This window comes from Ammospiza caudacuta, chromosome 28 (assembly GCF_027887145.1).
Source record: "Ammospiza caudacuta isolate bAmmCau1 chromosome 28, bAmmCau1.pri, whole genome shotgun sequence".
In the NCBI taxonomy this organism is placed as follows: Eukaryota; Metazoa; Chordata; class Aves; order Passeriformes; family Passerellidae; genus Ammospiza; species Ammospiza caudacuta.
The window spans coordinates 1,955,091-1,980,440 of record NC_080620.1 but is presented as its reverse complement, the minus strand read 5'-3'; the positions used below and the strand labels follow the sequence as shown (position 1 = coordinate 1,980,440).

Genomic DNA, 25,350 nt, shown 5'->3' with positions numbered 1-25,350 from the left:
TTTGGGCTCGTTCACAAGCAGACAACACAAAGGGAGCACTGGGACTGCACAGGAGAATGGGCAATGAGCTGCCCCAGGGTGGGTGGCAGCACCTTCCCAGCTGGAACTGCAGAGGGACAGAAACACAGCAAGAACCAGAGAAAAGGAAAAGCCAGGCCCTCCCAGTGCCCCTCACACCCTGATGGAGGATCCAGAGCTTTTTGGGGGCTCCTCAGGGTGGGGGGCTGAGCTTGGCTGCACAACCACCCCCACTCCTGACAAACCCTGCAGCAGGGGCAGAAAATCCCCTCATTCCAAGTGCCAAGGTCCTGCTCGAGCAACAGCTGGAGCAGGAGCTTAAAATGTTCCTCATGCTCAGATTTGGAGGCCCTGGAGCAAGAATTTGAGGGAAATCCAATTCATCCTCCTGCTCAACACATCAGGGCACAGCAGCAGCTGTAGGGAAGCACTGTCAGAGAGAGGAGGATGATGAGGGCCAGGCAGGGGAGCCTGGCACAGGGCTCGGAGACAGGAATACACTGAGATCAGCAGATGTCACATCAACAGCTGTGAGGGAAATGCCTCTTCTAGGATGAAATATCTGCCATGGAGTGGAACTGGGGTGTGACACCACAATGTGGTGATTTCCATGTTCCCACCTGGAGTTGTGTCCAACTCTGGGGACCCCAGGCCAGAGGAGCCACGGAGATGCTGCCAGGGCTGGAGCCCCTCTGCTCTGAGCCAGCCTGGCACAGCTGGGCCTGCTCACCTGGACAGGAGAAGGCTCCAGGGACACCTCAGAGCCCCTTTTGGGGCCTGAAGGGGCTCCAGGAGAGCTGCAGAGGGACTGGGGACAAGGCCTGCAGGGACAGGACACAGGGAATGGCTCCCACTGCCACAGGGCAGGGCTGGGTGGGAGATTGGGAATCAGGAATTGTGGAATCCATCCCTGGAATGGATTTCCCAGAGCAGCTGTGGCTGCCCCTGGATCCCTGGCAGTGCCCAAGGCCAGGCTGGGCAGGGCTTGGAGCAACCTGAAGGTGTCCCTGCCATGGCACTGGATGGACTTTGAGGTCCCTTCCAACCCAAACCATCCTGGGATTCTCTGAACATGTCAAGATATTTCGGCCCAAATATTGCAAGATGAACAAAAGCAGCACCACCCAAGCAAGAGGCTTCTCAGGCTGGACAGGGCCTGGAGCAGCCTGGGACAGTGGGAGGTGTCCCTGCCATGGCAGGGGTGGCACTGGATGGGATTTAAGGTCCCTTCCAGCACAAACATTCTGGGATTCTGTGATAGCTTTGGAAGAACATTTTGGGCAATAAATTCAGCCACATCCTAAAAGGATTCAGCTCACCTTCACTGTCCAAGCCCAGTTACTCCAGGGGTAAGAGTCTCCTTCCAGGCAGTAACTGGGGAAAGCAGACACCAGCACTGCCAGGGCTCTCTGCACTATGGAAAGGCCACAAAAATGACCCCAGTGCTTGGGAAATGGAACCTTCCACACCTCTGCTCTCCAGTCCTTACAAGATGGGAACAATGGCAGCACCTTTGGTCAAAGCTGCATCTCTAAGAGTACAAACCACAAGAAGCCACTCACAGCAGCCCCCAGCACAGAGGATGAGCCTCATCCCTCAATGTGCTGTTCTTTCACAGAGAAAACAACATGCAGTGGGAGACTTTGGAGGAACACAGAGATTTTGCCATTTCCCTCTGCCAGATAACTCTGGTTACCTAGGAACAGACACTTCTCTGCTGCGGCCAGTTCTCCTCATCAAGCACAGGATGAGCATTTATTGTCTTGTGATCAGGAGAAAAACACAAAACAAAACCCAGAGCTCCACAGGTGACACGAAACATCACACACAGACACGGCACGTGACGCCCGACCACACCAGGAGCCAGGGCCGGGTTAATGGTGTTAAGAACTTTTAGAAATCTAATAATGTAAACATTTAAAAACATACAGAGGAGTCCAAAACAAAGAAAAAAATAAAAAAAATTAAGCCAGTTGTTCAGGCAGCGTGTTGGACTTTCTGGAATTACAGTTTCTGGCATTGAAGAGGAGGGAGGGGGTGGGATGGAGGTCCCACCTGGAGGTGCATTGATCTCCACAGGGATCTCAGGCAGTGCAGCCTAACAGGGTGTGAGTTTGGTGTCCAGCTCCAACCATTGTGGTGGGCAGGCTCCCAGGCACCCCCTCTCCTTGCAGCAAACATTTCCAGTGTGGCTGAGGGTGGGTGCTTCAACACAGCCCCCAGATTCTCCAAGGGGAAAATCCCAAAGAGAAGAAGGATGTGGAGTCTCCACCAACACTTCTCCTCTTGGCTCCTTCAAAACCTCCAACTTGACACACTGAAATGGAGCAGGTATCAAATGGTTTTGAGGAGTTTTGGCAAAGGGCAGGACTGAGGGACATGTCCTGGCTCCCAGGTGTGGCCAATGGCACCTTCAGCCCTCACCTCCTGGTGCATCCATCGTATTTCCAGGGAGTCAACGCCAGGCAGTTCTTCCATCACTCCGATGGCAAGCAACAAAGAACACTTAAAATTACACTTGACACTAGACAAAGGCACCTAAGAGCTTCACAATGCCATCAGGTCATGTTCTGTTCACAAGGCTCCAAGAGCTCCTCCTGCCAAGCACATTGCACACTCTCCAGGAAAACCCCTGGTGTTGGGAGCACGTCCCAGAGCCAGTGCAGGGGGGTCAGTGTGGCTGTAAACGGAAATTTGGGGAAGTTTGGGGAAATCTGGGATGGTTTTTGCTTTGGCCCTGGTAACACAGGGGTCATGCAGACTCCAGGCTGTGCTTCCCTCATTATTTACAGTGTGACACAGGACAAGTTAACAGGGAAATTCTGCAGGGGCAAGCAGGAGCTCTCCTCTGTGAGCCGTGATTTCATTAGATAAGGCACATGTAGAGAAAATATTTCAAAAGATCACTTGCAAATCAATTCCACCTAGCTAGTACCATGTCCCTGTCCCTTTCCAGGAGCCAGTTTTGTTTTCCAGTTGCTTAGTGTGAATTTGGGAATTTGGAATAACCCCATCAACAGCCTGCTAAGGCAGCAGGCTCTGGGTCTGATCCCCAGGGTGCCCAACCCCTCCTTGGTCTCCCAAATGGAGCACTTTGTATATTGGCCAAAACTTTGAGAGCCAAAGACTTGGAACACTCACTCCCTATAAAAAAATTGGGAACTGACCTCCCAGTTTGGACAGGTTTTAAAAAATTCACAGCAGGCTGAGGGGGAAGAGGAAACTGCAGCCTTTGCTGCCTGGGTCGCTGTAGGACACAGGGAATTGGATGGCTCAGGCACAGAATGGAGATGAATGACAAGGTGGAGGATAACCTCAGGGAAAACAATCCCTCTCAACAGCTTCATCCTCCCTTCAGCTGATGGCTGGAGAAAGGCAGGAATCTCTCTGATGGAAATCCTGCCAGCCAACAGCAGCCATGAGGACTAACAAGCTTCCCTTCATCTCCCAGACCCCACTGTAATATCTGGAGTTCAGCTACACCAGCAGCAGGCAGAATTAAACTATTCATTGTAACAGAAGCATTTTCAAACCACACTGGGGCTCCAGCACTGAGATCAATCATTATTTTGCATCCAGCACTAAACCTGGCTGGAAGTTTCATGGTGGGGAAATCTCGTGCTGAGCCCCTGTACCAGGGTGAGCATCACCAAGGCCCAGTGCCAGCTCTGCACTGGTTTCCACTGAGCTTTGATTCAGGCTTGAGCAAGCAATCATGGATCTAAGGAGATGAATCTGCACCTTTGGAACACACAGATCCAGCAAGAGCTTTTGGCAGCAGGGAAAGCAAGAGCTGCAGCATCACAACAGTCTGAGCCAGGCAAGGAGGACTTGTGGGGTTTCCCATCCGAGGACTCACCCAGGGCACCTCTGTTACCTGCAGGGTCCTCCCACGGAGGGTGGAGCTTTCACAAATCACTTCAGCCTCACCAGTACCAAATAATTTAAGTGCTGCATTTCCCTTAGAGTGAAAATTTCCACATTATTCATCCAGGAGAGTAAACACCAGTTGCTCTGATTGCTTTTGCTACAGAAGGTGTGGTGCTGTGCTGGGCATTCCATGGGAGCTGAGCAGGAGCAGGGGCAGCTGTGGGAGTGTTGCCATCGTGGGGAAGCTGAGCCTTTTCCAGGGATTCTCAGGAGAGGATTCCCTCAAGCAAAGGCAGTGAAGGGTTTGTTCTCAGTCTGCAACGAGGCAAATACTGGTGACTCAAGGCAAACAAAAAGCTTTCTGCCATGGCCATGCAGTGCAGTGGAAGAGGGAAGGGCTGAGAGCAGGCTATTCCTCAGGGATCAGGAGACAAGAACCAGGAAGCTCCTCGAGATGAGTGGGGTGCTTGGGGGGGAATGCAAATGATCTTTTCCAAGAAGAATAAAAAGACCAAAAAAGGAGAGACTCCAGGCAGTTTGCAGCTGTTGCTGCTTAAGGCCATTGGTTTGCAGAGGGGTAGTTGGGCACTGTGGGATACTCTGGCAGGCTGTTCCCAGAAAAATTGCTGTACTGGGCCTCCCTGCTGGGAGGGTTCCTCCATGCGCCGCTGTTCCACTCATCTTGAGCCTTCTGGAAGCTTCCACCAGCCCCTCGGTAGATTTTGTGTACCTAAGGGATAAAAGGGAGGACAAGAGGAGGGTCAGCACCAGGAGCCCAGAGCTGAGCCCCTGCAGAGCCACCTGGAACAGGATTTGTTCCTGTCTCTGTGAAGAGCTGCATTTCTGAGGAACAGAGCACAGAAAATGCAGTAATGCAGTGAAGAGAGGTGCAGAGAGAGAATATCAACCCCAAACTTGAACACCTTCCAGCAGCATGGCCAGAATTCAGGTGGGGATCCCACAGCAAGGCAGCCAGCCCAGGCCAGGGGGTGGAAACCTCTCCAGCAGAGTCCAACACCACTGCTGCCACTCTGTTCTCCCTGCCTGCCACACCTTTCCAGAGAGTCCTACTACAAATCCTTGTTTCTGCAGAGACACGATTCTCACTCTGCCACCCGGTCCCTACTGCAGATGCTTCACCATTGACCATCCCAAGGAGCAACAAATCATGGAATCACAGGATTGCTGAGGCTGGGGAAGACCTCTAAGACCACCAAGTCCAACCATCAGCCCAGCTCCACCCTCATGTTCACCACTGACCCACGTCCCAGGGGCTACATCCACACATTTTTGGAACACTCCCATGGATGATGATTCCACCACTACCCTAGGCAGCCTGTTCCAACATTTTACAATTCTTTCTGTGAAAACAAATGTTTCCTAATATCCAATCCAAACTTCCCCCCTTCACAGAGCCCCAGGTTGCTCCACATGAAGCTTGCTTTGCATGACACAAAGCAACATCACCACATTGACACCGTGGCAATTTCCAGCCTGAGCTGTCCTGTGCTGTCTAGATTTGTCCTCCAGAAACTCTGAGAGACATCAACTGACTGCACTGTGCAACCTTTCAAAGCACTGATGGCTTGTGGTGGCTGCTGAACTGCCTCTTCACATTATTGTGATACACAGCAGGGATTCTCCAAGGCACAGAGAGATCTGAAGAATTCCAGAATGGTTTGGGATGGAAGGGACCTTAAAACTCATCTCATTCTGCTCCTGGACACCTTCCATGAGCAGATCTTACCCTTATAATGCAGATGAACATGGCAACTGCTGACATGGTGAACATGATGGCAGGGAACAGCATGAACACAGCAGCTGCCACGCTGGTGCTGAAGAAGGTGATGGCTGCCAACCATCCACTGCAAGAGATAGAAAAAGAGACAAAATAACATTATAATCTGCTTTTCTAAGTGTCCTTGTTATCAGAAAAATTGTTTAAGTGCTTATAAGGGCCTGGCACAGGGTGCCCAGAGCAGCTGGGGCTGAGAGTGCCCAGGGTCAGGCTGGACAGGGTTTGGAGCAGCCTGGGATAGTGGAAGGTGTCCCTGCCATGGCAGGGGGTGGAATGGGATGGGATTTAAGGTCCTTTTCAACCCAAAGCATTCTCTGTTTCTGTGATTCATAACCCAGAAATTACAAGGCAGCTTTTAAGCTCCTGAAAACGAAATGAACAATGAAGACAATTGTCAGAATTCAATGCAGGTATCTCCCTGAGATCTCACCTCCCTTGCCAGCATCCCTCACTAATCCAGTGTGAGAGCTTTAAGGGACAGCCAGCTGCATGGATTTTGGGAAGAGAAGACATATTCCCAAGGTGCTTTTGGTTGTGCATCTAGAGACCAGAACTGGGATCAGGGAACACCAGGGTCCTGTGATTTACACTCCATCTCCATTCCTTTCCTGGCAAAAACCAGGTGAGACATCAGCAACTCTGAAACCAGAGTGTTAAATGGAGTGCCAGAACTTTCCATTAATTGTAGTTTCAGCAGGAATTGCTCTCAAGTCTCTGTAGACAGGAAGTTAAAATGCCAAACAATTATAACACAACCAGGGACAGACACTAACAAGCTCCCATTTATTTTAGGAGAACTCTCACAGTACTTCTCATAGGCCAACAATGAGTCACCACACTGAGCTCACCGTGTGCTGCCAGCACTGAGGGCAGTGCTGAGCCTGACACCGTAAATAAATGGTGAAAGAAATGGACACTGAGGGAAAAGGCTACAGAGAGCAACCAGGTGAAAATCACAGAATTATCTGGGTTGGAAGGGACCTTAAAGCCCAGCAGAACACATGGGCAGGGACACCTTCCCCTGGACCACATTGCTCCAAGTCCCATCCAACTTGGCTTTGATTTCTGCCCAACACAGCAATGAAACCCCAGTGGTGTGCTGTGACAGTGTTCACAGGGGTCTGAGGATGAGGGAAGAGATGAGGATCTGACTCCATGTTTCAGAAGGCTTGATTTATTATTTTATGATATATATTATATTACAACTATACTAAACAAATAGAAGAAAGGATTTCATCAGAAGGCTGGCTAAGAATAGAAAAAGAAGGAATCGTAACAAAGGTTTGTGGCTTGGACAGAGAGTCCAAGCCAGCTCACTGTGATTGGCCATTAATTAGCAACAACCACATGAGACCAATCACAGATCTACTTGTTGCATTCCATAGCAGCAGATAACCATTGTTTTTTTTTTTTTTGTTCCTGAGGCCTCTCAGCTTCTCAGGAGAAAAAAAATCCTAAGGAAAGGATTTTTCATAAAATATCATGGCTACAGTGCACCCCAAGAGCAGATACAGCTATGCCACTGGGGAAACCAGAAAGCTTTTTCTTCTCCACCTTGTACAGGCTCCCATCAGCCTCTCCAAGCCCATGGGAGCAGCCACAGCCCAGAGCTGCTGGGACATCCCCACTTACCACGCTCCCCATCCGGAGAAGCCGATCGCCTGCAGGACCGTGAGGAGGAACTGAGCCCCAAAGATGAAGAAAAAGGCCATGAAATTAAAGGAACTGTCCGACCTGTGGAGGAAGAAAGGAGGTCAGGGGGGCACTGGCACCTTGTGCTGCTCCATGTCTGACCCCACCACCACATTCAAACCCTCCACAGTGGTGGCTCCAGAGCGTTCCCTCCATAGCTGTACTGGGAGGTTTCTCCCCTTCCCTGGCAGTGAGAGCACACAGCTCCATGACTCAGCAGCACAGATTGTCTCCTAATAATCTGGCTCTTGAAGTTGCCCTCCCCAAAGAATTGCATGTATGATGACACACAGGAGAGGCTGAGGGACACGAGTCTCCTACACAGAGAGTCTGAATCATTCTCTGACCGAATGTCAGCCCAGCCTGATACCTGCCCAGCTCTGCCCTGGCAAGGAGGCATGCAGGAGTCTGATGCTGGCAGGCAGAGCTTGTCCATACACTAGAAATGATCACTGAGCAGGAGAATTCCAGCTGAGAACGTCTCAGTGTCTGCTTGTCATCATGTTCCCACACCCATGGTAAACAATCCAGCACTGGGACATCACAGGAGGGAAAACAGCCATGAGAGAGGTGGGTGGTACCCTGGAAGCTGAGGCACACTTCCCATCTCTGCAGGCTCCCCATCCTCAGGTGGGGTCCTTGAGTTTATGCAGGTACAATAATTAGCATGAAAATGCCCCCAAGCAAGAAGCTGACCAGAGACATTCACAGCCTCTGTCATGGGTGCACCTGGCACTGCCCTGCCCAAGTCTGGGCTCTGCCACAACACATCTTCATCCCATCAAACCAGCCACATCAGGCACATCTGAACTTCCTCAAACTATCATTTTTAATGATATAAATGATTCTCATACTCTAAGGAACTCAAAGGGACAATGATTTATCTACAGATCTACAAAAAACGCTTCAGGTGCTTGTGAGGCAGTTTGGTACAAAGGGGATTTAAGAAAAGAGCTCAAATCACTGCCAGCTCCTCCTTAAACCCTGAAAGCATTTAAATGCTTATTATTATAATTATTTTTATTATGCTGATGGTTGTTAGTTTTATAATTCTAGCCCCTGATGCCTTGGGAGGAGATGAGGGAGGTGAGGCACGTTGAGAAGCCTCCAGCCACACCCACGCTGCTCAGAGCTGCCCGTGTTGGTCTGGTGTCTGTCACAGATGGTGGCTCTGGAAGATTTGTTATCCCTGAGTATCCTCACAATCCCACCCTTCAAACACCACCTCAGAGTATAGCATTGAGAAAGAAATACTTTAGGCAGGGCCTGCTGACTGTGGTGCCTGTCAGAATCCAATTAACAAGGATTAGGCTCGAGGCTGAGCCTTCAAACAGACTCTTGCAACTCCGACCTGAAGGGGCTGGAGGAGTCTTCATTTGAAAGGATCTGCAGGAATTAGTGAGGATACAGAGAAAAGGTGATTTCTCATCCAGCTTTCTGGTGCAGATTTGCTACAGCTTTGCCCTAGCACCAAAGCTCTGCAGCTAATTGAATTTGGGATGCAGTGGGATGAGGAAGGTTTTACAGAAGCATCCTCCCAGCACAGGGTGCCAGCACTGAAGGGTGGCCTCCTCCAGGACAAGCAGGGCTGATTTTGCCTCTGCAATCACCACTTGTGATCCCTCCTCAGTGATTTCCAGCCCAGCTGCTGTCCCAGGGGATGATCCCTGGGCTCCCCACTCTGTCCCTGGGGTTGATTGAATCTTTTTTTAACTGCAAGTCTCTGCACAGAGTAACCTCAGGGACCTCTCAGCATTCACTGCATAAACACATCCAAACAATGTTCAAGGAATAATGAGAAACGGCCCTTGTGGAGCCTGGGGGAGGTCAGCAGGGAGGAGTAATTTTTCCCAGACTTTAGAATGGAAATTCCTCTTTGAACAGAGCTCCAGCACTTGGAGGCCCTGGGGCTTCTGAGCTCAGGATGGGGACAAACTCCAGCCCCACAGGGCAAGAGTTCAGAGCTGGGATTTTCACGTCATTTGGAAATTTGAGACAAATCCAACCCTTCTCTTTCCAGCAGAAATGACCCTCCCCTGTACTCCATGATGCCACTGCTGATTTAACAGTGTCCAGTGCTGTGGGCACACAAAGCATCAGCTCAGAAGAGCATTTAAAACAATTAGTTTATCATGGGCTAGACAGGACCCACCTGTCACCTCCCATTTCCATCAGCTGCTTTTGCTGTCATCCAAACCAGCTCATCACAGAGTCTGGTGAATAATCAAAATCCAGAGTATCCTACCAGGAACAGCTTTACCTTCAGAGGGCAAACCCCTGACTGGGGTGTGGTGGTGGCACTGGGCAGGCCCCTCCTTTCCCTGTGTCAGGCTGGGAACTGCTCAGGACCCTCCTGGCTCTGCCAGGCTTTACACATTAATGTTTGAGTGATGCCTCGTGGTCCACAGCAAATGCAAATGATTATTAATTAAAGCAAAAATGTAGGATGGCTTTAAATATTTGTGGAGTTTCAGAAGGACTGACTCCAGGGAACTGCTTTTATCTAAAAAGCTAAGCAGACAAGCTCTCAAGTAGCTGGAGACAGGAATCAGAAGAGTTCTCAAAAACTAATAATAGTCTTCCATCAAAATAAGCCTCGATGAAGCTTTACCAAATTAGTACCTATTTTAATGCTGCACTGAGATGAGGGTGCTGCTAAGTTTGAGATACTGAAGTAAAATATGAAGTTAACCCTCTTAGAAGTGCCAAACTTATGTGACCCTCACCTCCAACCTTATGGGACCCTCAGTCCTGTATCTAGCATTTAGAAATAGCCACATTCTTCTTCATTTTGAAAAGTAAACAAGACATTCAGACACGAGGTGCTGAACCAGGGAAACAAGCAGAGAATAACAACAATAACAATAGTAACCAGGGAAACAACCAGAGAATAATAAAAATAACAATAACAATCAGGGAAACTTGCAGAGGGAACTGCAGCAGCAGCACCTGCTGGGCTGGCACTCACCGAAAGGCTTTGTAGGCAGGTCGGAACCAGCAGATGTAACCACAGGGGCTGAAGAGGATGAGCCAGAGGATGGCCAGGCCAAAGTTGGCCCCAGAGCCTCCCCCAATCCACCAGGCCAGGCAGGAGATGAGGTTCACGGCCAGCGTGATGCAGTAAACTGGGGAGAGAGCACAGGAGAGAGCGTGGGCTGGGGCACTCCCAGGATTTTGGGAGAAAATTAAACAAAAGATAATGGCTGGAGATGTGTGAGGGGGGTGGGATGGAGCTCAGGGAAAGGTGCTGGGCACTGCCCAGGCTCCCCAGGGAATGGTCCCAAGGCTGCCACAGCTCCAGGAGCGTTTGGACCCCGCTCTCAGGGGTGCTCAGGGACTGTTGGGGTCTCCTGGTTAACACCAGGAGCTGCACTGATGGTCCTTGTGGATCCCTGCTAACTCAGGATAGCCCAGGACTCTGTGAAGCCCCCAGGGTTGCAGTGGGAAGGGTCCCTGGGGCAGCAGTGCAGCTGCTCTGAGTGAGGTACAGGCTCCTGTGTGACCTGGGGCTGGGAGCACAGGAACAACCCTGCAGCACAGGGATGAGGGAATCTTTTACAACAAAGCATGGAGAGATTTGGGAGCAACTGATAAGACCAATACAAGACTCAGGCCAGTGTTATTATAATATATAATTGTGAGCGAGGTCTAATTTCCATTTATAGCAAAACCCCTTTGTGAGAGGAGAGGAGGGTGACCCTAGCCCTGCCCCTGCCTCTGAATGATTCTGTGCTTCTGGGGCTGCCTCAGGAGCTCTCTCTGAGCCAGCTCAGTGCCTTGCGGGCTCCCTTTGCTTCCCTGGGCCACTGAGGAAGCCTGGATGTCAGCCTGGGGGCTTGGCAGTGCTGCCTTAAGCAAGGGGATAAACAAACTCCAATCAAGCTGAGAATATGGGACCACAGGGGTGGCTTAGAGGCCTTTTCACATCTCTGTTCCTGTCACTTGGATAAAAAGGAACAGTTGACAAAGGCCCTCAGGGCACAGCAGTGCTGCAGTAGGTAGCAGTGTATGAAGGGATGCTGCTCCCCATTTTCCTGGAGCTCACTTCCCTGGAAAGGGGGGTCAGCCCCAAGCCAGGGGCTCCCAGAGCTGTCCCTGCATCCACCCAGGCTCTGCCAGGCTCAGAAAGGCCAATTTACAAACTCCTGTTTTGGAAAGCTGCTGGTGACTCTTCAAACCCTTTGTAGTAACCTGTATCAACAAGCACAGAGAAAGGAGAAGGTGAAGGTCCAAGCACCAAAGGGCCTCCAGCAGAGCCTGGAGATGAACTCATGGTGACACTCTGCACCTTGGCCTCAGCCATCCAGGCAAAACCAAACCCCTGAATTTCTCTTCACCTGTGTGTTCCAGATTACAATGCAAGATGTATTCCATTACCATCTGTATGGCAAATTATCTTTGTCAAGTGGGCAGTTTGCCTTATCTCTCTCTTTGAGTGACCACAATCACACCTCCCTCAGGAGGGGACATCTGCTGATAACAGCTATGGAATGTCACTGCATGACTGATAAGAACTACAGCATCCCATTGGGAGATGTGAGCCCAGAGGGAGGAGCCAAGCATTCCTACCAGGATATAGTCTAGAGATTCTGGAACACCAGCACAGATTCTGCACTGGATTCCCCAGAGGAACAGCAGCTGCCTCTTCTCCAACTGGATCTTCAGAGGAAGAGACTGCACCTTTCTACAGGATCCCTGCTCCAGCAGAGCCACCCCTGACACTGCAGGAGGGCTGCAGCCACAATTCCAATGGGACTGCTGCCAACAGCCTGACCCACAGGGTGTCAGGTTGGGTTCTGACTCTGTCAGTGTTGGTTTAGTTTACTGCATTGTTTATTTTATCCTTTTCTTTTCTTCCCTATTAAAGAACTGTTATTCCTGCTCCCATATTTTTGCCTGAGAGCCCTTTAATTTAAAATGTATAGCAATTCAGAGGGATGGGGAGGGTTTGCATTCTCCATTTCAGGGGAGGCTCCTGCCTTTCTTAGCAGACTCCTGCCTTTCAAACCGAGACACTGTGCCATGGGAATGTGTCCTGGCCATGCCCCATTCCACTCCCTGCTCATCTCTGCCTTGGTCTTCTGGGGCACTGACCCATCTGCCTGCACACAGCCTGGGGTCCTAAACAACTGCAAGGTTTTATGGTCACAAAATCACACTGACAACAGAGTCAGGGGAACAAAACCTACACCAGCTGCTACTTCTGACTTACACATGGCCTGAGAGTAAAATAAAACATTGTTTTACTGCAAAGAAAATGTCTTCTGAGTAGCCAGCAAAGCTGTGTACACAATGGTTTGGATGTGTCTTAGTGTTGGGGGGAAGAAAAGTAGTTACTTAAATTAATTAATTCTATGTATTTAAACTAACAGTTTGGAGATTCCCCATCCCTGGAAGTGTCCCAGGCCAGGCTGGACAGGGCTTGGAGCACCCTAGGACAGTGGGAGGTGTCCCTGCCATGGCAGGGGTGGCACTGGATGGGCTTTGAGGTCATTCTAACCCAAACCATTCTAGGATTCCATGAATCAATGATATTTCATTTACACACCAATTAGCTGTACTTCTCCAAATAATCATTTTCAGAAGCTATTTATTCTCCAAAAGTTACTTATTTTAAAACACCCAATAAAACAACACCAAGCCAGGGGCATCTGCAAAGTTTTAAGGAACTTTTGGCTCTCCCTGTGCCTCAGGTCAGTTTGTTCTCCAGCAGTGGGAGCTGTGGTACAACCTTCCCCAAACCTCCCTCCACCTTAATCCAGTGCTCACATCCAATTAAAGTAATGAGCAATCACCCTTCCAGCAATGACTTGTGTGTGTTTCTGCTTTTCCAAACTGCCCTTTCCTTGTTTAGCTCCTTCCCTTTACACATCTCTCTCCAAAAAAATCAGGGAGACCCCCAAAGGAAGAGCAGTGCAGATGGAAATGTGAAACTCCTGAGTGCAGGAGATGGAAATGTGAAACTCCTGGTGCAGATGGCAGCTCTCCTGGCCATGCCCAAATCCCTGGCTCTTCTCCAGGCTGCCATTAACTCGACTGAGGGACTCTTTGTTTTGGGAGAGGGGAGGACAAAGGAGGCTTTACAGCTTCCAGTGAATCTGGAGGGACAGGCAGTTTCTTCAGGCAAGAAAATTACAGAGCTCATTGCAGCAGCTCCACATAACCATAGAACAATGGAGCCATGGATTATGCCATTATTTATGCACACAAATCTCTCTCCTACACACATCCCGTGCATCTGGAATAAAAGCCACGGCACCAAATGCAGAGCTGGCAGCAAACAAGCTTTCCTTCAGTGAGAAGGGTAAAGAGGATGACAAGCATTTGGGGGGAAAAAAAAGATAAGCAAGGCAAAAAGATTGTTAATCTTGCAAAGCATTGCCTGTGGTTTCCTAGGCCTGCCACAGTGATTTCATTCCTTGCAGAAGAATGGTCAATGCTCATTCCTGGTTCCTCAATGGCTGAGGCAAACAACAGGAGCCCAGGGCCAGGAGCTCTGCTCACACAGGGTATCAGCACATCAGCAGCTGTGACAGGAGCAGCTCCCAACTCCAGTAGGATGGTTGGGGGGCTCTGGAGAGCTAGCATGCAGCCAGGAAATGCTGCTTCCATTGGGAAGGGAAATGGGGGATAAGAGGGAATTTTGGTCTCTCTAGAGCGAGGTGGGGAGCCAGGTGGCACATAAATGGGCCACATTTATTTTGTCTACAATTCTCCTGTTCCTCTTACTTTAGGAGAACTGGGAATTTCCTTAAGGTAGCTATTTTTGGGAGTTAAATGTGGTTTACAAAAAGGCTGGAGAGGGACTGGGGACAAGGCATTGAGGGACAAGACACAGGGAATGGCTCCCACTGCCAAAGGGCAGGGTTAGATGGGATATAAGGAAAGGATTCTTTCCTGGGAGGGTGGGCAGGCCCTGGCACAGGGTGCCCAGAGCAGCTGTGGGTGCCCCTGGATCCCTGGCAGTGCCCAAGGCCAGGCTGGGCAGGGCTGGGAGCAGCCTGGGACAGTGGGAGGTGTCCCTGCCATGGCAGGGGTGGCACTGGATGGGCTCTGAGGTCCCTTCCCACCCAAACCAGTCTGGAATTCTGTGATCATTTGACATTATTAAACACATCAAACACAGTCTGCTTTCTCCCTCAGATTAACTATTAGACTTTTCCAGCACTGTTACCCTCCTTTCTTCAAGATCCCTCAAGGATTCAAGGCACAGCAGCTTAAAATTCAGGTATAAAGTTATATTAGAGTATTCTAAGGGGGATCACTGCTCCTCATCAAAACTTTAAAGCACATTAACCATTGAGATCTATGGGGTTTTACTCCACAAATACCTTTTTCCAGCACAGGTGTTTTTATTCAACTTACAGATCCACACATGATAGATTCTCTTCACCAGGAACTGGTAATCGATGGGAATTTCATCAGCAAAATTCTGGTAGAAACATGGTTTCAGAGGGATGAACTTGGGGAGTGGTGGGAAGTTATTCACCTTTTCTGGAACACAGAACACAGATTTCAGCTGGGAGCAGAAATGTGTCATATCCTCCATACCTTCCCAACAGTGCTGCATGTTCATCCTCTCCTCAGATCACAAATAAATTGGTTTTCTTCCTCAGCAGTGGACAGGATATTTTGTTTTACTACACACAAGGCTGAGAGAGGGGAATAGGAATGAGAGGGGAGAATAGGAACAAGCTAATAAACATCTCATGGATTTAACACCTTTACACATCAGTGTGAAGTTGTGTGAAAAGTGCTGTAAGAAAAAAACCAACTTTAAATAGGCTCCAGGATGAGCTTCCTCAGGAAGGGGGAGGTGTCAGCAACATCTGGGGGAAACAGCTGCACTGAGGTGTTCAGTTACAACCCTTCAGAAATCCACAGCAAGAGGAAAGAAAGGCTGGGGAGTGTCCAGACAAGCAGATTTATCCTCAGCCACCAGCTCTGAGCATGTCCTGGCCATGGCTCAGGCCTCAGGACCTGCTGTGCTGGGACAATAAGGAAGGGAGGCATCCTAAAAGTGGAATTGTGTATCCTGGTATCATCCAGTTCATGGGAATAAGTCAGAATTGGGGAGGAATTCCTGGAATTCCTGGCACAGGGTGCCCAGAGCAGCTGGGGCTGCCCCTGGATCCCTGGCAGTGCCCAAGGCCAGGCTGGGCAGGGTTTGGAGCAGCCTGGGACAGTGGGAGGTGTCCCTGCCATGGCTTTGAGGTCCCCTCCAACCCAAACCATTCTGTGATTCCATGATTCTGTGTCAGGGATGATCTTGTTTTGAAAACACACCAGATTTTTAATGGAAAAAGGGTATTCAAGTTTTTCCTGCAAGGTTAAGCCATAGGGGGAAAATAAAAGCAAAGAAAAAATGAAAAAGCTTTGCATTCAGAGACAATAAATCAGCAAATGCTGCCAAAAGCTATATGGTGAAGAAAACTCTACCTTGGGAAGAATTTCTGTTTTAAAATCAAGTCATTAAATGCCTGAATCCTCTGCTGCTGTCAGCTCCCAGCTTTGTCTGTGTGTGCTCCTACATGTTTGGGAATGTTTGCTCTTGCCTTGCAGAGCTGATTAAAGTTTGATTCCAGGGCATTGTGACTAATTGTCTCTAGCCTCCTTCAGCCTCAGTAAACAGAATTAAAAACAAGCAGAGGAAGAGATGAAGAATGTCCTGGGAAAACCTCCAAATGGCACAGGAGACAAGAGGAAATGTCTGAACAAGAACTGTCAGCACCAGAGTTCCCCTTCCCTCCCCATTATCTCCGGCTGAGGAGACATTTTGCAGGAGCAGCTCCTCAGCTCTGTTTGAAGGTTGGCAGGGAAGAGCCTGGAGCTGCAGCCAGGCTTGAGGAAGGAAAAAGGCTTTCCCTCATGCATATTTTCACACAGAAAATATGGTGAGAACGCCCACTGGGAATACATCAGAAGTAGCTCTGGAATAATGTCTGAAGTCACCAGCCCAATTTGACTTCTCCTGATAAAAACAAACATCAAGCCCCTCCTCATGCATCCCCCTCAAACCCATTTCACATTCATTCAGATGCCCTCCAAGCTGGTTTGAGTTACTGGTTAACACCACTGCTGACTCCATCCCATGCACAGCTGATGGCCCACGGATGCTTTCAAAGTCCACAGGAATTTGGACTCCTCTGCATTAATTTTTTGTTTGCTGTAAACACCTGATGGGTCCCTGCAGCCCAGAAAGGGATTTAACAATGCTGGATCAAGGGAAAGGGAGGGGACACAGCTTTTAAAGCTGAAAGGCCACGTCTCCAGGGAAGCCAGGAAGACCAAGATTAATCAAATGCATTAAAAGCAGATTCTCTAATTTATTTTTTTTTCTGAGGGATGGGGAAACTTTTGTTCTGTCCCTCTTCAACAGCTGAAGCTGCAGATTGTTCCTTTGGTTCTGCTCTTTCCCATTTTCTGCCATGGACAGCAGAGCTGCTGCCAGCTCCCACGTGGTGGGGCCAAAACCAAGCAGCTACTGCAGTTTGTCATTTTTCAAGCTCATAAAATGGTTCAAACACCCCAGGATTGTTTGCTAGGTACACAAAGCTGGGGATTACACCTCTTCTCTGCTGCTGCCCAGCTGCTGCCCACCTCCTCCCACCCAGACACCCTGCAGTTGCCAGCTGTTCTGGGTTACTTCCGAGATCAGACAAAATAAATGACATGAAAATATCCCCTTTCATGTCTGACTGCAGAGCTTGGAGTGCTACAGTTCTCCCATCAAGGCTGGGATCAACACATCTGATAAGCAAATGCACCCCATGCTTTCAAAAACCAAACTGCATCACCCGTGAGCAGCAGCTGCAGGCAAATTCCAGACGTGTTTTTTTGAAAAAAGGTTGGAATTTTGTTACTAATTTCACTGCAAGTATAATTCAGATGGATTAATGTCAATAGCACAGCTAGGAACACTGTGGAAAACCTCTGGAAAGAAGGAATTATTCTCATGTACTTTGTTTTTGAATCAATTCCACCCTTATAAAACTTTTAAGCAAGTCACAGCTGAACCTGAGCAACATTTACCACCTGAGCAGGAACCTCAGGTGACAGAGCAGGCAGGACACAGCAGGAAAGTGAATGTGACCAAGGCAAGAGAAGTAACTGAAGAGCTTTAGGGATCACCAAGGTCTTGGGAAGGGACACAGGTCACATTCCTGACATGTTACAGCCACCACAGCATCATGAACAACCCTGAAACCACTCTCCCTGCTGGCTGCACCTGAGGTGCTCTTACCTGCCATTTCTAATACTTGTGTTCCCTGGTGAGGTTTCAGACAGAGCAATAGATCTGTTGGAGAAAGAAAATCAGGTCAGCACATGGCACTAAGCAGCACCCAGAGAAACCCCTGGAACTGGGAATGTTCCAGTGTGTGACAAACACGAGCCCAGGGCTCCCACTCGTGTCCATCACCCAGAGGAGGAAGGCTGGAGCCTCCCTAAAAGGATCCTGATTTCTCCTTGTGCAGGGGAAGATCTGTGTCCCAGATTGCAAGGCAAGATGTAATTTATTACCATCTGGATGGCAGTTGTCTTTGGTTGTCACAGACATCTTTTATGAAAAATCTTTTCTTTAAGATTTTTCCTCCTGAGAATCTAAGAGGCCTCAGGAACAAAATGTAAACAATGATTATCTGCTGCTGTGGAATGCAACAGGTGCATCTGGGATTGGTCTCATGTTAGATGTTTGTAATTAATGGCCAATCACAGTCAGCTGGCTCAGGCTCTCTGAGACAGAAGCCTTTGTTATCATGCATTCTTTTGCTATTCTTAGCTAGCCTTCTGATGAAATCTTTTATTCTATTTTTTTAGTATAGTTTTAATATAATATATATTATAAAATAATAAATCAAGCCTTCTGAAACATGGAGTCAGATCCTCATCTCTTCCCTCATCCTCAGACCCCTGTGAACACTGTCACATTTTGTCAAGTGGGCAGTTTGCCTTATCTCTCTCTTTGAGTGACCACAATCACTCCTCTCTCAGGAGGGGACATCTGCTGATAACAGCTATTGAATGTCACTGCATGGCTGATAATAGCTACAGCATCCCATTGGGAGATGGGAGCCCAGAGGGAGGAGCCAAGCATTCCTGCCTGGATATAATCTGGAGATTCTGGAACACCAGCACGGCTTCTGCACTGGATTCCCCAGAGGAACAGCAGCTGCCTCTTCTCCCACTGGAGCTTCAGAGGAAAACTACACCCTTTTCTACAGGATCCCTGCTCCAGCAGAGCCACCCCTGACACTGCAGGAGGGCTGCAGCCACAATTCCAATGGGACTGCTGCCAACAGCCTGACCCACAGGGTGTCAGGTTGGGTTCTGACTCTGGCAGTGCTGTTCTAGTGCACTGCATTGTTTATTTTATCCTTTTATTTTCTTCCCTATTAAAGAACTGTTATTTCTTTTACCTGAGAGCCCCTTAATTTAAAATTTATAGCAATTCAGAGGGATGGGGAGGGTTTACATTCTCCATTTCAGGGGAGGCTCCTGCCTTCCTTAGCAGGCACCTGTCTGTCCAAACTGAGACACTCTGGCAGCAAACAAAAGTGTCCCTGGCACCCCCTGGCAAAGGCTGAGGATGCCCAAGGAGCCCCTGCCAGAACACCTGCAGCTCCCAGGGCAGGCAGAGTACCCAGCAGAGCTCATACAATGGAAGAGAAATGTGCAGAGCTCACCAGACTTAATGCCTCATTTAGGTGCTGAGATGATTTGTTGGCTCCTGGCTCTCTGTGGTGCTTCCCAACTCCTGGAACAAACAGATAATCCCTGTTAGCTGGGCACTAAACTCCTGCTTAACAAAAAAATAATCAGCTGGAACCAAACTCATCACCCCTTGTTATTTTAGAAATCCTGCACAAATGCAGATTCATTCTTCCTGTTACCACACTGAGCGTGGCTGTAGCTCTGGCAGAAGCCAATCCTGGGAAGTTTACCCAGCATGAGCTGTGTTGCTGATTTTGGCAGAGCTGATCCCACAGAAGAAATACACAGAGAGGTCTTTGCTGAGTTTTAATTCCACCCCTTCTTCCTTAAGGATAAAAACACCATGTGTCCCTACCTGCAAATCCCAGAATGGAAACACAGAGCACACAAAGCAACCCTGCAAACCAGCACTGTGGAGTCTGACAGAAATTAAGGCAGTCTAGACTAAAATCTGCCCCTAAAACACCACAGAAACTGCAGCAGCAGTGGGGTCAGATCAGCCATGCTGTACACAAATCCCTCAGGATTTACAGCAGCTGGTTCTGCTGCACCTCAGTGCTGTGCTCAGGTAAAGTCTGGAGGCTGCACTGGCACAGCTCTTTTTCTTTTCTCTTTTCTTTTCTTTTCTTTTCTTTTCTTTTCTTTTCTTTTCTTTTCTTTTCTTTTCTTTTCTTTTCTTTTCTTTTCTTTTCTTTTCTTTTCTTTTCTTTTCTTTTCTTTTCTGCTACTCTAACCTAGCCTGTGGAGACAACAGCACCTGGGACTGTACCACAGCCTGCTCTTCCTCTGCAGAGATGTACAAGCTTAAATATGCTTGCACAGAGGAGAATATATTATTTTCCTTGCCAGTCTCTAGGAAGCCCTAGTGTGGCGACAGGAGGCTCTGTCCCCATCCCTGTCACAGCTGAGGCCTAAAGGCTGTCCCTCAACACTGCCCAACAGCATTTTGTAACTGGGAGCCTTTTCCTTTGCATTTTTCAGATGTGTGAATAGAAAACAAATGAGGAAGATGGTTAAGAACACCATTAAAACTTCACCTCTCCCTTCTGCAGCTGCTCCCAGTTGAGATCTGGGAATTTCAAGAGGAGAACAAATGGCCCATGAACACTAAAGCATTAAGAGAGAGGAATCCATTACTGAAGAATGAGCCTGCAAATAATCCTCTTCTTCTTCTTCAGAGGATTATTTAGCTGATGCACTTCAGTGTTGGTGTCCTACAGCTGCACAGAGGTGTTTGTCCACTGGACAAGGATCAGAAGCAAAGACTGAGGGGGACATTCCTGCCTTGACAGACCAGACAATGGGTTTCCTGTAAGGCCAAACAATGGTTTTCCTGTGCTCTCCTCTCAAGGAGACCTGTGGTAATCTGGAGAGGTTTTAACTCAAATAAATAAATAAAACCTCCAGATAAAGCAGCAATCTGGTGAAGCACCCCCTTGCATAGAAAGATGTGGTTTGGACCCACAAAGCAGCATTAAGAACAATTCTTTCAGCAAGGATAAGCACACATGGCCATGTTTTACCCTGAGTAATCCCTTCCTGAGATGTGCTGACCTTCCCAGCTTCTGCTAAAAGGATAGGGACCTTCTTCCCAAGAATTTCATCCCAATATCCAATCTAACCCTGCCCTCTGTCAGTTTGAAGCCATTCCCCCTTGTCCCTTAACTGCACCCTCCTATAAACAGTCCCTCTCCAACGCATAAATCAGATCCCTATTCACCTGGATATTTTCAGTTTAACTGGGAATAGGTGAAGTCCAAAACCCTGCACCCACTGCAGAGATTTTCCTCATCTATAACTCACTGCTTGTGGAGGGAGGAAAATCCCACACACGCTAAGGAAACTCTGGTGTCAAGTGAACTTCCTTTTTCCACCACGCTCATCCATGGTCAATGAATAACTCTGAAGTTCACAGTCCAATGCACATGACTCAGGAGTCCACTGGAGACACTTGGAGCTTTTCTTCACCAGGATCTCACAGACAAAATGCCCTGTGTCAGGTCCAGGGACACCACTTCCCTCTCAAACCACGACACAAACACCAGCAGTGCTGTTTGTCCGGGCAGACAACAAAATTCCCTTGAATGTGACTGCAGAGTGAAACACTGCACCACCTCAGATTAGGGAAAACTTTGTGAAGGAATTCCTGTGGGGATCTGCCTTGAGGCACACTTTGAGTATCACAGAATCCTGAAATATCCTGAGCTGGAAGGGACCCACAGGGGTCATTGATCCCAGCCCCTGTCCCAGCACAGCCACCCCAAAAACCCCACCCTGAGCAGCCTTGGGAGCTCCTGGATGTGGCACTGGGTGCCAGGGTTTAGTTGAGGTGTTGGGGCTGGGTTGGACTTCATGATCTTGGGGGTCTCTTCCAACCCAGTGATTCTGTGAATTCTGTGATTCTGTTGTCCAAATGCTCCTGCAGCTCTGGCAGCCTTGGCACCATTCCCTGGGCAGCCTGGGCAGTGCCCAGCAGCCTCGGGGGGCAGAACCTTGCCCTGAGCTCCATGCCAAGGCCTGGCACAGCTGCAGCCCTTGCTGGGCTCCTGTCCCTGTGCCAGAGCAGAGCTCAGCCCCTGCCCCTGTGCCTGCCCTGGGGAGGAGCTGCAGCCCCCGAGGAGCCTCCCCTCAGTCTCCTGGGCTGCAGCTGAACGAGCCAAGTGCCCTCAGCTGCTCCTCAGCCCTTCCCCAGCTCCGTGTCCCTCCTCTGGGCACTCTCCAACAGCTTTGGGTCCTTCTGATCTCGTGGAGCCCAAAGTGCCCCCAGCACTGGAGCTGAGGCTGCCCCAGGGCAGAGCAGAGTGGGACAATCCCTCCCTGGGCCTGGTGCCCCCAGCACAGGGTGGCCCTTGGGGCTGCCAGGACCCAGCAGTGACTCAGATCCAACTTGCACTGACCAGGACCCCCAGGGCCCTTCCCAGGGCGCTGCTCTCCAGCCCCTCATCCCCAGTCTGTCCCTGCATCCAGGGCTGCCCCATCCCAGGGCAGGATCTGACACTTGCTCTTGTCACTTGTCACATGGCTGGGGCTGCTCAGCCCCCATTTGTCAGGGACTCTCTGTGGGGCCTCTCTGCCTTCCAGGGGGTCAGCAGCTCCTCCTAATTTGGTATCCCCAGCAAACTTACAAACTCCTCAGTAAAAGTTTATTTCTCCCTGCTGTTTTCTCCACTACCACAGAAAGGTGGCAGAGAACAAGCAAAGGCCAGGCCAGAAGACGAGCAGTGACAGGGAGGTGGGAGAGCTGAATTCATTCCTGTTTTGCCATGAACCCACCAAGGACCTGCAGCATGTCCCCAAGACCAGATTCACAAGACACTGGCTCCTCTCGTGCCCTGCAGATGTCCCAGCCAAACCCAGAAGAACCCAATTTCCCAAACTTTCAATCCAACAGATCCCCCAGTTTCTGAGTCCTTGCTTTAGGCTATTTTCTGTACTGCCTTTGTATTTTCATTCTGATTTGATGACTCTGCTCCCAGGGAACAAGAGACAGGACAAGAGGAAATGGCCTCAAGTTGTGCCAGGGCAGGCTCAGGTTGGACATCAGGAGGAATTTCTCCATGGAAAGGGTGGTCAGAGGGGGCAGGGGCTGCCCAGGGAGGTCTGGAGTCTCCATCCCTGGAGGTGTCCAAGGAAGGACAGTGCAATGGGATGGGGACAAGGTGGGGATGGGGCACAGGATGGACTTGATGACCTTGGAGGCCTTTTCCATCTTTAAGGACTCTGATGCAGCAAGGCCAAGAGCTTCCACACAATCCTCACTCCAGGTACAGGAGCTTCCACACAATCCTCACTCCAGGTACAGGAGCTTCCACACAATCCTCACTCCAGGTACAGGAGCTTCCACACAATCCTCACTCCAGGTACAGGAGATTCCACACAATCCTCACTCCAGGTACAGGAGCTTCCACACAATCCTGACTCCAAGGTTTCACCCAGAGCATTTCCCAAGAGCACCCAGAGGGGCAGGGCCCCAGCACAGAGCAGAGCTGCCCACACTCCCTCATCAGCAGGGATTTAACGATGGGAACATGAGCAGAATGAGGAACCTGGGCACAACACACAATCCTGACAGTGGTTCAAGCTGAGCCTTTGGGGGGACCATCAGCCTACCAGGCTTTCAGATCCCACCCTGAGCCAGCAGACCCCAGACCTTTGAGAGGAGCCTAAAAGGAACAAGACCCCCACAGGAATCCCAAAGATTTGGGTTTGAAATCCCCCAGCTCAGCAGAGAATCAGCGCAGCCTCTGCTGCTCCCAACACAAGCTAACACCTTTCTCATGATCCCTCCAGTTGAATTTAAAGAGAAAATGGTGGCTCTGCACTGGTTTTGAGATAAAAGGCTGGGTTTGAGCCTCTTCCAGACGCCCAGCTCTCACCAGGAACTTCCCAGAGAGCCCAAGGCAGCAGCAGCCACTCCAAAACAATCAGCTCAGCACTATAAACCCAGAGCTGACACAGCCTGGCTCCGGCAGGGCTTCCTCTCCCTGACACACCCCCAGCCCTCCCAGGGTGGGACACTGTCCCTGCAGTGACACAGCCAGCCAGAAAATAACTCCAAAATCCACCCAGCACAACCAGGGAGAATGGGGAAACTATGGCAGCAGTGTCCTGAGAAAAGGAGCAGGGACAGTGAAATTACAAGGGTTATCCCACTCCCATGTCATTCCAGCAGGCTCCTGGGGATTCCCAGCTGTACAGGGGCTTCTGCTGCCCCATCTCCCCCATCCTGGAGCTGAGGGCACAGCAGATGTGGAAGCAATTCCCCTCAGGGCTCCCCCAGCCTGTTTACACAGCCCTGTGCTGCCTCAGCGGGTGAGCAGGAGCCTTAATTTGCCTATGCAAAACCCACAGCAGACAAATATTGATTTTGGTACAACCACGTCCAGAAGTGAAGCGTGGCTGCTCAGGAACAGATGCTCAGATGGCTCAAGAAAACAGAAAACACAAAAACACCCAGAAACAAGAGGTGGAACAGGCTTAGGAACACCAGGCTGTTCCACCCCTTGTCACCTGCTCACACTGGCCTCACTCAGAAGAACTGGACTGCAGACAGCAGCAAAAATATTAAATAGCTCAGAAAAACTGAAATGCAGATAAATCATTCCACCAATCGCTTAATTTCTAACCCACTGCTCTCTTCATCACAGAGTTTCTTGAGAGAGTTACAAAACGCTGAGATTAGAAACAAGAAGGGGGAAATCAGAAGGGGAAATAAAACTACGACATGCAGGTGCTGTCTGTCGAGGGCAACACACACATCTGCGGTACCCGAGCCACAGAGAGCAGCGAGGTTCACCCTCACAACCCCTGGAGGAGTCACGAACTGCCCCGGCGGCTGTGTCCCCGCTGTGTCCCCGCTGTGTCCCCCTGTGTCCCCGGGGCCAAGCCGGGAACAGAGGCGATTCCCGAGAGGCGATTCCGAGAGCACCGGGCAGCGGACGGAGCCGGCAGCCCCCGGGGAGGGCACACGGGACGCGGCTCCTCCCGCCCGCTGCCCCCGATCGCGGCTCCCAGCGGGGCTGCCCCCGATCCCTCCCCGCTCGGGCTGGCCCCGATTCCCCCTCACAGCCGGCCCGGCTCGTCCCCCCGGAGCTGTCCCCGATCCCGCCCCCGGAGCTGCCCCGGGACCCCTCCCCGGGCTGAGGGAGGGTCACCGCCACCCCTCGCCCCGAGACCCCTCCCGGCCCTCAGCTCCCCTCAGCTCCCGGTCCCCCGCCGCTGCTCCCTTCATCCCTCAGCTCCCCCTCCCTCGGCAATCCCCCGACCCTCAGCTCCCCCTCCCGGCCCCCGGTTCCCCCCAGCCGCGGTCCCCCTCCCCGAGCCCCGTCCCCTCCATCCCTCCGCCCATGTCGCCCCCCGCCCGCCCGCTGCCCCCGGCCCGATCCCCCCGCGCCCACCTCAGCGAGCGCCCGGTCCCGATCCCCCCGGGCCGCCGCGGGGCGCGCTGGGAAACAGAGTCCCGCCAGTAACCGCCGCCGCTGCGCGCCGCGCGCTGAGAACTACAACTCCCGGCGTGCATTGCGACGCACACCCACCGCTATCATGTGAGGGGCAGGGCGGAGGGGAGGAGTGGTGGCGCGAGACGGCAGCCGGGAGGGTCAGAATTGTGCGAAGTACCGGGAGCGACCCCGGGGCCGGGACATGGCCGGGGAACGGGAATGTTCACCGGGAGGAGAGAGGGATCCAGGGACACCTCAGAGCCCCTGCAGAGGGCCTGGGGACAAGGCCTGCAGGGACAGGACACAGGGAATGGCTCCCAC

General features: G+C 50.5%; 1 protein-coding gene across 1 annotated transcript; it reads right to left on the bottom strand.

Annotated features, from left to right (window-relative positions):
* Positions 1 to 1,745: 1,745 nt before the first annotated feature.
* Positions 1,746 to 25,017, bottom strand: SCAMP4 (secretory carrier membrane protein 4). The gene is made up of 8 exons (XM_058820994.1): positions 24,988 to 25,017; positions 19,063 to 19,133; positions 17,622 to 17,675; positions 14,744 to 14,872; positions 10,347 to 10,503; positions 7,319 to 7,420; positions 5,636 to 5,753; positions 1,746 to 4,618 (listed from the first exon to the last, which is right to left on the bottom strand). Exons 3-8 carry the CDS (start codon positions 17,626 to 17,628, stop codon positions 4,442 to 4,444), a joined length of 690 nt encoding a protein of 229 aa, XP_058676977.1. The 5' UTR covers positions 17,629 to 17,675; positions 19,063 to 19,133; positions 24,988 to 25,017; the 3' UTR covers positions 1,746 to 4,441.
* Between the last annotated feature and the right edge of the window lie 333 nt (positions 25,018 to 25,350).

What these genes read in the sequence shown, in the direction of transcription:
- SCAMP4 (XM_058820994.1), bottom strand. An exon ending in AATCTATCATGTGTGGATCT is followed by an intron (nt 10,504 to 14,743) that starts GTAAGTTGAATA and finishes CTCTCTCCCCAG; the next exon opens with TTTACTGCATCACGCTGGCC. An exon ending in CCTGCCTACAAAGCCTTTCG is followed by an intron (nt 7,421 to 10,346) that starts GTGAGTGCCAGC and finishes CTTCCTCCACAG; the next exon opens with GTCGGACAGTTCCTTTAATT.